Source organism: Hypanus sabinus, chromosome 6, assembly GCF_030144855.1.
Source record: "Hypanus sabinus isolate sHypSab1 chromosome 6, sHypSab1.hap1, whole genome shotgun sequence".
Lineage (NCBI taxonomy): Eukaryota > Metazoa > Chordata > Chondrichthyes > Myliobatiformes > Dasyatidae > Hypanus > Hypanus sabinus.
This window is the reverse complement of record NC_082711.1, coordinates 92,441,578-92,453,926: the sequence shown is the minus strand read 5'-3', so window position 1 is coordinate 92,453,926 and position 12,349 is coordinate 92,441,578. Positions and strand designations below refer to the sequence as shown.

The 12,349-nt window shown below is 39.6% G+C and overlaps 1 protein-coding gene across 3 annotated transcripts in view; it reads right to left on the bottom strand.

Moving 5' to 3' along the window:
• phf14 (PHD finger protein 14) overlaps window positions 1-12,349 on the bottom strand; it is a 252,389-nt gene that overhangs the window by 136,489 nt on the left and 103,551 nt on the right. For all 3 annotated transcript variants that reach the window (XR_009512717.1, XM_059972616.1, XM_059972617.1), the window contains exon 13: window positions 6,139-6,270. Coding sequence is in view for 2 of the 3 variants with exons in the window: in XM_059972616.1 (XP_059828599.1) it covers window positions 6,139-6,270 (132 nt within the window). In the remaining variant the exon portion in view is untranslated. The remainder of the gene's footprint in view (window positions 1-6,138; window positions 6,271-12,349) is intronic.

The following is a 12,349-nucleotide window of genomic DNA, read 5'->3' as shown; positions in this document are numbered from 1 at the left end:
CCTTTTGTTTTGCATGGAGTGAAAGTATTTCACTGCAAAGTCCTCTCTACGTTTCAGTATGGCTGTTTATATGCTGAAATGATAGAAATTTGGACTCTTCCAAATGCAACACTACAAAGTTGTCAGTAAACAAAGCAATTACAATGTGTGAGCAAGTCAGTTTTCAATAAAATTTTCATCTCTATTTTACATAATCTTTTGAGTACCCTGATGTAAAAAGTATATTTCATACCTAGCCAAAATGGGAAGAATCACATTAAGAAAAATGTTCAATTCCTTTTAAGAAATAACTAAAAAAATTCACCCAATGATTCAGAATTAAATAAGCTACATAAAAGCCGAAACAATGAAATACTTCTGCCCTTGAGGTGTTTTAACAGGGGCATAAAATGTGCATCTTCAAGCAGGTCATGGTCTATGACGAATTCAATCATGCCCAGCTTATAAATATATTTTAAAATCTCCTGAACCTCTTTCAGAAGAATAAGCTTTTAGACATTTGTGCTGATAGTTCAAAAGGATTCATAAAAACACGACAAAAGGTAAAATATAACAATCAATACAACTCAATTTCTCAGAAGAAATCTGTTTTGCAGAGTATGCTCAGACTAATCAAAACTGAAACGCAAGTTGGTGATCTGGATCCCCTCTCAAGAATGCATTCACAAAAGGACAGCCACCAGCTCTACAAACTAACATTTTCACTAATGGGCTAAAATTCACTTTACTACCAACTACATGGAGATTTACAATTCATTCTGGATTATATAGAGGTGAAATTCAAATTTTATACAAGTTTGCTCTTGTCAAATGGAAAGGTGTAGAAAAAAAATAATTAATTACAAATTAAAAGTGACTCTTTTCATTCTGTCCTTATCTTTGACAAATACTTAAATTTGACCTAAAAGCATTAGATTTTCAAACAACCGAACTACGTGATCAGTTTGAGGCAGAATAATTCTCAACATTAGACATTTTATAAAGTTACATAATTAACACAAATTTTACAATTGATTCATTAAAATAGTGCTGTTACATCTGCTTAGAATGTTTCAAGGCACTTAACAAAAATGAAGCAACCTTGCATTGTAACATATGAAATACAAAGGAAATTCGGGTACTGCAAGGTCTCACAAACAGCAATGAGACAATGGTGATTATCATTTTATTGTGACTCAGGGATTAATATTAGTTATGAAACTTAAAATAACCATGTTCTTCTTCAAAGCAGTACTATAAGATTTGTGTGAACAACTTGCTAGTTATATAAAAGAGACCTTCTCTGATAATGTAGCACCTCAGGAATGCTGAACACATTTTCCTAGTTAGAAGTGAAATGAAACAGTGAGCTATAACTGGTACCAAATTGATACAGCAACAAAAAAAAAACTTTTTATATTGTTACTTCTCAAAGAACGGGCTTTTAGGCCCAATTTTGCTCTTTAATCAACTCTACGATACAACAAGCTCAAAACAAAATATCAATCACAACCTAAATGTTTCAATATTTACGAGTTGACACACCTTATAATCATAGATCTCATAAACAACCATGGAAGGAGTTATGATATGAACAAGCAGAGCACAATAAAGTATGCTCTATAAAGATTCCTTATGTTCAAAGATGTTAAGAGTAATAGAAACATAGAAAACCTACAGCACAATACAGGCCCTTCAGCCCACGAAGTTGTGCCAAACATGTCCCTACCTTAGAAATTACTAGGCTTACCTATAGCCCTCTACTTTTCTAAGCTCCATGTACCTATCCAAAAGTCTCTTAGACGACCTATTGTATCTGCCTTCACCACCGTTGCCGGCAGCCCATTCCACGCACTCACCACTCTGCATAAAAAATTTATTCCTGACATCGCTTTTGTACCTCACCTCAAACCTGTGCCCTCTTGTGGCAGCATTTCAGCCCTGCGAAAAAGCTTCTGACTATCCACAAGATCAATGCCTCTCATCATCGTATACACCTCTATCAGGTTAGCTCTCATCCTCTGACGCTCCAAGATCATTCAACCTGTTTTCATAAGGCATGCTCCCCAATCCAGGCAACATCCTTGTAGATCTCCTCAGCACCCTTTCTATGGTTTCTACATTCTCCCTGTAGTGAGACAACCAGAACTAAGCACAGTACTCCAAGTGGGGTCTGACCAGAGTCCTATATAGCTGCAACATTACCTCTCAGCTCTGAAATTCAATTCCACGATTGATGAAGGCCAATACACAATATGTCTTCCAAACCACAGAGTTAACCTAAACAGCTGCTTTGAGTGTCCTATGGACATGGACCCCAAGATCCCTCTGATCCTCCACACTGCCAAGAGTCTTATCATTAATACTATGTTCTGCCATATTTGACCTACCAAAATGAACTTCACACTTATCTAGGTTGAACTCCATCTGCCACTTCTCAGCCATTCTGCATCTTAACAATATCCCGCTGTAACCTCTGATGACCTTCCACACTATCCACAATACTCCCAACCTTTGGGTCATCAGCAAACATACTAAACCATCCCTCCACATCCTCATTGAAGAAAAAAGAAAGCCCTTAACTCTGAGTGGAGTCATAGGGATGCCATTGTGATGGCATTTTTTTAGCAGGCTTTCTTGTTTTCACGAAGCCGAATTGCTAGTTCGATACTCGACCCAGCACAGATGGAAAGCGTGCAAGGGAGCCGGCTGGATTTGACCTCAGGAGTCTTCACTATGAAGTCCAGTGCTAATGCCACTACGACAGCAACCAGGTCATTCATAAAACTCATGAAGAGAAAGGGTCCCAGAACAGATCTCTGCGGCACCCTACTGGTCACCGACCTCCATGCAGAATATGACCCATTTACAACCACTCTTTGCCATCTGTGGGCAAACCAGTTCTGGATCCATAAAGCAATGTCCCCTTGGATCCCATGCCTCCTTACTTTCTCAATAAACATTGCATGGGGTACCTTATCAAATGCCTTGCTGAAATCCATATACACCACATCTACATCCTTCGTCAATGTGTTTAGTCACATCCTCAAAAAATTCAATCAGGCCCATAAGGGACAACCTGTCCTTGACAAAACCATGTTGACTATTCCTAATCATATTATACCTCTCCAAATGTTCATAACTCCTGTCTCTCAGGATCTTCTCCATCAGCTTACCAACCACTGAAATAAGATTCATTGGTTTATAATTTCCTGGGCTATCTCTACTCCTTTTCTTGAATAAGGGAACAACATCCGCAACCCTCCAATCCTATGGAACCTCTCCTGTCCCCATTGATGATGCACAGAGCATCGTCAGAAGCTCAGCAATCTCCTCCCTCACCTCCCATAGTAGCCTGGGTTACATCTCTTCCGGTCTCGGCAACTTATCTAACTTGATGATTTCCAAAAGTTCCAGCATATCCTCTTTCTAAATATCTACATGCTCAAGCTTTTCAGTCTGCTGCAAGTCATCACTACAATCACCAAGATCCTTCTCTATAGTGAATACTGAAGTAAAGTATTCATTAAGTACCTCTGCCATTTTCTCCGGTTCCATATACACTTTCCCACTGTCACACTTGATAGGTCCTATTCTTTCACATCTTATCCTCGTGCTCTTCACACACTTGTAGAATGCCTTGGGGTTTTCCTTAATCCTGCCCGCCAAGGGCTTCTCATGGCCCCTTCTGTCTCTCTTAATTTCCTTCTTAAGCTCCTTCCTGTTAGCCTTAGAATCTTCTAGATCTCTAACATTACCTAACTCTCTGAACCTTTTGTAAGCTTTTCTTTTCTTCTTGACTAGATTTACTACAACCTTTGTACACCATGGTTCCTGTACCCTACTATGTAACGTACCTATGCAGAACTTCACACAAATATCGCCTGAACATATGCCACATATCTTCCGAACTTTTCCCTGAGAACGTCTGTTCCCAATTTAAGCTTCCAAGTTCCTGCCTGAGAGCCTCATAATTCCCATCAATCCAATTATACACTTTTCTAACTTGTCTGTTCCTATCTCTCTCCAATGCTTTTGAAAAGGAGATAGAATTATGATCACTATCTCCAAAATGCTCTCCCACTGAGAGATCCGACATTTGACCAGGTTCATTTCCCAATACCAAATTAAGTACAGTCTCTCCTCTTGTAGGCTTATCTACATATTGTGTCAAGCAACCTTCTTGAACACATCTAACAAACTCCACCCCATCTAAACCACTTGCTCTAGGGAGATGCCCATCGACATTTGGGAAATTTGAATCTCCCACTATGTCAACTCTGTTATTGTTACACCTCTCCAGGATCTGTTTCCCTATCTGCTCCTCGATATCCCTGTTGTTATTGGGTGGCCTACAAAAAACACCCAGTAGAGTTATTGACCTCCTAACCTCCACCCACAGAGACTACGTAGAGAATCCCTCCATGACTTCCACCTTTCCTACCGCCGTGACACTTACCTCTCAACAACAGTGCCACGCTGCCACCTCTTTTGCCTCCCTCTCTGTCCAATCTGAAATATCTAAAACCCAGCACTTGAAGTAACCATTCCTGCCCCTAAGCCATCCAAGTCTCTGTAATGGCCACCACATCATAGCTCCAAGTACTGATCCATGCTCTAAGCTTATCCGCTTTGTTCATAATACTTGCATTAAAATACACATCTCAAATGGTTGGCCTGAGAATGTCCCTTCTCTATCACCTGCCTATCCTCCCTCACACACTGTCTCCAAGCTTTTTCTATTTGTGAGCCAACCACCTCTTCCACAGTCTCTTCAGTTCAGTTCACACCCCCCAACAATTCTAGCTTAAACTCTCCCCAGTAGCCTTAACAAACCTCCCCGCCAGGATATTGGTCCCCCTGGGATTCAAGTGCAACCCGTCATTTTTGTACATGTCACACCTGCCCCAAAAGAGGCCACAATGATCCAGAAATCTGAATCCCTGCCCCCTGCTCCAATCCCTCAGCCATGCATTTATCCTCCATCTCATTCTACTCCCATACTCACCTTCACGTGGCACAGGCAGTAATCACGAGATTACTACCTTTGTGGTCCTGCTTCTCATCTTCCTTCCTAACTCCCTGTAGTCTGTTTTCATGACCTCTTCCCTTTTCCTACCTATGTCACTGGTACTAATATGTACCATGACCTCTGGCTGTTCTCCCTCCCACTGCAAGATATCGTGAACGCAATCTGTCCCAGACCTTGGCACCTGGGAGGCAAATTACCTTCCAAGTTTCTTTCCTCTATCCACAGAATCGCCTGTCTGACCTCCTAATTATAGAGTCCCCTATCACTACTGCCTTTCTCTTTTTTTCCCTACCCTTCTGAGCCACAGGGCCGGATTCTCTGCCAGAGGCATGGCCACTGTTGCTTCCCCCAGGTAGGATGTCCTCCCCCCACCCCCATACAGCCACAGGGGTACTTTCTAGTACCTGACTGTTCCCCTTCCCTCTCCTGACTGTTACCCACTTGTCTGTCTCCCGTGGCCCCATTGTGACCACCTGCCTATAACTCCTTTCTATCACCTCCTCACTCTCCCTGACCAGATGAAGGTCATCGAGCTTCCCTAACGAGGTCCCTTAGGAGCTGCAGCTCGACAGACCAGGTGCACATATGGCCGTCCAGGAGGCTTGGAGACTCCAGGACTTCCCACATCTGACACCGAGCACACAACACCGGCTTCACGCACACATACTTCCTTTCTGCAATTAACACAGGTAAACCTACCTTGCCTCGTTACCACCTAAGCCTGTTGAGCCAAAGCCCTATCACTCTGCTACCCACTGGATATGGTGGTCTTCTTTTTAAACTTTTCTCACTATACTGGCTGACATTACGTGCCTGCGCAGTCTTGCCTCTCTTTACCCAAGTAGTAAAATATTAACGATTACCATCTCATTCGACATTTCAATGGAGAAGGAAAAAAGTCTTGAGTAAAATTAAAAACTAATATTCAAACTAAAACATCTAGTGTTATCCTACTGCTTTTATTTAAAAAAATCAATATGGTGCAAAGTTATAAAAATGAGCCTACCTACTTGAGCATTGAAACTGTAAAAGATTTTAATTTTTCTGTATTGAAGGTTTTACACACTGCCACTTGATGCAAACTCCATACAACTTTTTGCATGTTTAGAACAGTGAAGAATTCTTACCAGTAACTGTTTTTGGTCTTTTTGGGCATCCTGGTGAGTGGGGGATCTAAACAACCAAGATGATAATAGAGTTTGCAAGTGTCACACAAAACAAGGAGGTGTTGGTCATGATTCTTCTTACAAATTCCACAACTGGAAATAAAAAAAACTTATTAATTCTACTCAATCATGAATCAAATGATCAATTATATCTTGATATTCAGTATCATACCCAATTCACAGTAAATGTGAAACAAGACTGAACAACTTTACAACTATATAATTACATTCACCAAGCTTTTACTTCATAAAATTAACAAACCAGCTTGTAAATGACAACACATTCCTCACCAATCCTACTGCATAACAACAGCAATTACATTAGGCTATTCTTAACATACTTGATTTCAGAATAGTAGATTTTTAAACAAGACAACTTGAATAATTTTCTAATTCTGTACCAAATTAGAGATTCCAAAAGCTAAATGCATACAAATCAAAAAACAGAAATTGAGGGGTTTGTTGCTGACCACATGTATGAATTACCTACTGTAGCTATACTTTCAATTTGTTCTTCAATGAAAAAGTACAATGCAAAAGATAGACTTTATTAAGTTAGTTCAAAAGCAACTTTAAAAATATCTGCTCTTGTATTTTGTAACTAAAGGGATAATTTCACATTATTCCCCCTAGTTATATTGTAAAAGGTACAATTTTGCCCCCAGAGGAGGGCAAAAGTTTAAAGTACGGGAAGAAGTTTTAAAGGAGGCACAAGGCAAAGAATGTCTGGAATTCTTTACGAGAGGAAATGGTGAAATCAGATGTAATCAAAATGTTTAACATTGCATGTAGACAGGCAAATGGGATTAGTGTAAATGGCAAAAGTGGTTGATATGACTATGACTGTTGATATGGTTGACTCTAACTGTGAACTTCTTTATATTCTCCTTTGTATTCACAATTCCACCTTGTTTTGAATCAATAGCAAATAGAAATATTTGGTTCCCTCAGCCAAACTGTTGATATAGGGTATGAATAGCAAACCGTCTGCCAATGTTAAAAAGATCAGTTTACTCTCACTTCTTCCTTTCTGTCTAATTAAGAATTTTAAACCTGTTTTTGAACAAGTAGTAATCTGTCCTCAAACATAAAATGCCTTTGGCAACACTGCAGGATGTTCATTACTATTTTGATTAAATTTAAAGAGTGATCAATTGATCTTAGATATTTTGCTTATGTAAATGACATTTACCTCAATCACGGACATAAACAACAACAAAATAATATTTCATACATCACCACATCCCAGTACTTATTTCTGGTCTCAAAAATATGATTAACTGCCTTAAACCATGTCTGTGGTGAAGCAGCATCAACAATTCTATTATGTTGAGCGCCCATGTTCTTAAAATGGCATCAATAAAGGAATAAAGATATACTTCAAGGCCAGAGGAGTGTGTGTCCTGGAGGAGTATTTTTGCAAGTCATCTTATCACCTGCAGCTCTTGTTCTTAAAGGTTTTAGAGGTCATACATTTAGGAGAATTAGTCATTGTCATCTTGATAAATGGCTGCAGTGCATCATATTGGAGATAAACTCTGCAGCAATGTTGCAGTGGCAGAGAATGTCAATAATTATGATGGCATCTCAAGCAAATTGCTGTATCTTGGATGATCTCAATACTTATGAGGCATTCATTTATTACACTCTCAAGTATAAAATGGTAGAAAGAATCTATAAACAATGCCCCATCTCCAACCTCTTCTAGCTGCAGTCTGTATATGCTTAGGATGCCAATGTTTGGAAATTTGACAATGGTAATGATATTGAATTCCAAGGTAGGTTTTTAGGTATTCCGTTTAGGAGATGGTAATGGCACTTCAGTGGCAAGGAAGTCACTTCGTTATCTGATTAGATATTAGCGAAACTGAACAATTTACATAGCAAATATTTTCACTTTTGACCTCACCATGAAAAAGGATCAATTAAATTGCTAGCCTGGATTGTACTAAGGCAAACTCCAGCAGAAGACAGATTATAGAATTCTGCTGTGGGGATGGCAGACCTCCAATAACTACAACCTTTCTTAATGTAGCCAATTGCTTCTGTCTTTGGAAATTCTTTAGATTCAATTTTTATTTTCAATTTTAATGCCATACTTGACATCAAAAGCAGTCTCATCTCACCCAAGGAATTTCAGCTTTTCTAGTTACAGTTGTGCCATCACACAAATTAGTTTCAGAGTCTATCATAACTAGGCATCAGGAAACTAGTAAAACCAAACTGCTGGAAGAACTCAGGGCATCAAGACACAAGAGGCAAAAAGAAGGTTAAGGTTTCAGGTCAAGACCCTACATCAGGTCAGACAGAAAAGAGGCGAGACAACCAATACAGAAAGGCAAGAAGCAGGGATGATACAGGGGTTGGCAGGTGATAGGGAGAAGAAATGATGGACAGATGAGACCAAGTGGGAGGAGTGGGCGTTGAATAGAGACAGAAGACAGAAGGTAACAAATGAAACCAAATAAGGGAGCAATAGGAAGGTTAAGCCAAGGGGGAAGAAACCCAGATGGATAGGTATGCAGGTATCGGGCAGATGGAGCCTGCTGAGGGAGGGTTACAAAACTAGGGAACAAGACAGGGAGGAATGGGAATAGAAATGGTGAATAAAGGGAGAGAGAACATAGATGGCCAGTTAGGAGAAGGAAAGAGGGTGTAGATTAGTTGAATTTGGAAAATTTGATGTTTGTATCATTCAGTTATAGGCTATCACAGTGGAAAATGCTAGATTTCGATTTTTGCTCCTTCACTTGTATTTAAGTTCCTTGCCCACCATCAAGGGATTCAAGCCTTTGCCTCTGGATCAGTATTATAGCTCAGTTGTTATGCTGCTGAACCTTTATTTGTGATGGTAAAGATGTCAGGAAGAGGCAGAGATATTTCATTCACTCAGCACATATTACTGAAGCTGGCTGTGAACACTTCTCACTTGCATGCTGAGGTTCTGCCATTATTAGCAATGGATATGTTGATGGAGTGAACATTATGCATTATTTATTTACCTGTCTTCAACCAGAATAAAGCAGAGTTAGGGGGCTTTGATCTGAACCAATATCTGTTAACAGATATTTTTATTCTGCCATGTACTTAATCAACACCGTCTGCTCAAAGTAATCATAATTCCTCAGCATGAACTAAAAGTGGAGTGAGATATATGCTAACCAAAGAATCTATAATGTGTGCCAGAGAACAAATTTGCTGTTGTCAATGGTCAACTGCCATCATGGACATTCAGTTTTGAGCTCTTATTAGATCATGGTACCACATAACATATCCTCAGTATGGATTTCTAATGAAGGTACAATATCAATGTAATTAAGTTACTGGACCAGCAGCCAGAAATCTACATTACTGACCTAAAAAAAAGTTTGTACAATGGTAGCTGGAGATTTAAGTTCATACAACTCAATAAATCTAGAATGTACAAAAGTTTCAATAACCATAATAATGAAACAACTAGATTGTCCTAGAAACAAACATGGATAATTTTTGTCTTTCAGGAAAAGAAAATTGTCATCCTTAACTTATTTAGCCTTCACCTTACTCCAGACACTAATGTGTTTTGAGTATTAACAGCTACCTCAGTTCAGGGAATTATCCTTGGAAAATAATCACTGCATTGCCAGCAATCTCAGCATCCATGAACAAAAAAAAAGATTATATCTCACAATCAACCTCCCCTTGCACTGCCTCCAAAAATACGTGTCGTGGTCTAAGTCTGCTCTGTGTAGTTGTAGCAAGACTTCCCTATTGTTGTACTCCAGCTATTGCAATAAAGGCCAGCATTCCATTTGACTTCCAAAATACTTGAGCTACCAGCATAATAACTTAGTTTTTCATTAACAAAACACTCACTTCTCTCTGAACACCAGCATTCTTTAATCATATACATCAATATGGATAACCTTGTATTTCCTTGTCTGCCATCTTTCTCTTCATTCACCTTGTTTGCCTACTTCCCTTTTCAGGATTCTTATGTCCTATTCACAATTTAATCAAGGCATCAAGGCCAAGGGTAAAGGACAAATGAGTGTTCAGCTCACTACTCTGAGAGGCTTTACCCACCTTAGTTGAACTGGATTTGTGTTGTGGCCTGCAGCCATTGGGCTCCTGGATTGGCTGCAGTGCTAAACTGGCTCCGTGGCTGGGGACCCACTTTTGAGGACTTTGTGGTTCATTCTCTGTGTGTTATTTGTTTACTTTTTTTATTGTTTGCACAATTTTTTCTTCATTTCACACACTGGGTGTTAGCTTTTGTTCTGCAGGGTTTTTTTTAGTGGGTTCTGTTGCATTGCTTTGTTTTGTGGCTGCCTGCAAGAAGATGAACCTCAAAGGCTGTATCTGGTATACATACTTCAATAATAGATTACTTTGAACTTTGAGCCTACACTTCTGTAGTCATAAATCTTGAAGATGATATACTCTGTCACTATACTGTTCTCAGTAGTCATTTTATAGGAAAAAAATGCAACTGAAAGACAGTGAAGAATTTTTTTTGAGAGGGTTCAATCATAAATTGTGTTATGTAACTGTACAATGTCCTGTGTATGTTACTCAAAATGGTTTCTTTGGTTTGTTACGAGCAGGAATGCTTCTTTGTCGGATAAGTGTTTCTCTCGCCGTTGTTTCGCTTTAGAATGGCTGATATGGTAATTGTATTCATTTGTTAATCAATGAGGAATGTTATTGTGTCTTGTGATGCTGGGAACTTGGGGGAGGGGTTTTTGCGGGTCTTTGGTGTGAGGGAGAGGCCAAGGAAGACGGCCAGGAAGGTGAACGTGTGCTGGACTGCTCGTAAGACCACCGGGGTGGTCCCAGGTGCGAAGGCCGGATGGGTCGATTGGTTCGTTGATTGAGCTCCAACGAGTGCACTAAACAGACTGAACTTTGATAAGTTGGTGCCTTTTGTTTTTTTCCTTTTTTATATATATATATATATATTGTATTGCCTACTACTCTTTTAATTTTAGTAAACTCTTTAAAGTGTATTTCATAACGGTATTTGTTGTGGGCTTGATATTGTTGGCGGGCGCGAGGCATAAATTCGATTCTCACAGTACCTGCGTGTACGGGAGGTGGGTTGGTGAGTTGCTGGAACTCTGTTTCCCCTAGACATATACCAGCCTTTTGGGTAAGTGTTAAATAACAAAACATACCTGCTACTGTCCAAATGAAAACAAAAAAAAGTGTTCACTTCAGTCAGCTAGCCACACTTGTGCATATTTTAAGAGCTCAAAGCATCTTTAAAAAATCTGACCAAAGGAAACCGGAGCATATCATTTAGCCAATCAAGCTACTTGCCCATTCAGTGATTGAACTATAACCTGACTTCATACACCAGCCAATAACACTTAACATTTTTGTACACTGATAGAGCCCTTGGTAAACACATTCCTTACATACCCACAAACAAAGCTTTGTCATTCTGTTGTCGTTGTGCTGACTGTGCACACTTAAATGTCTTCCGCCCATTATATTCTAATAATCAGTCCTAAGGGTTTGGCTTATGGAGCCCTTCCCACCATACACGGTGGAATATTCCAGCTCTTCAGTAATGGGGATATGTAAATGTGTATACAGGCAGTCCCTGGGTTACAAACGAGTTCCGTTCCTGAGTCCATCTTTAAGTCAGATTTGTACATAAGTCATAACAAGTACATCTGATATTATTTAGCGTCAGTTAGTCAAATGCTTGTCTTAGTATATAGTATATATTTTACCTTTCTATGCATATAAAACACTTAAGAAACATATGTATTCCAATAATTAAACCACTGCATTACTTAGTAATAACTGTAGCTTTCATCGGTGCAGGGCCTTTCACATGCTCCATTATTCTCACTTTATCCTTTAAAATTGCTCCGATCGTTGACCAACTGGAGCCTAACTCTTTTCCAATGACCGATGATGTTTCACCTCTTTCCAAACGCTTTATTATTTCCACTTTATTTTCAATCGTGATTGCTTCCCATCAACGGAACAGGAACACTGCGGGCAGTGGGTCCCAATCTCCGCTGGCTCCCAAGGAACACTGCACTGATTCCCCGGGTCCTAAAGTCCACTACACTGAGACAGGTTAAATGAGACAAGTGGGGGTTGTGCTGGGTTTGGGTATTTAATCCACATCAATATTCTGTGTGGGAATTTAAACTGGAGGTGGCAGTTTTTTTTT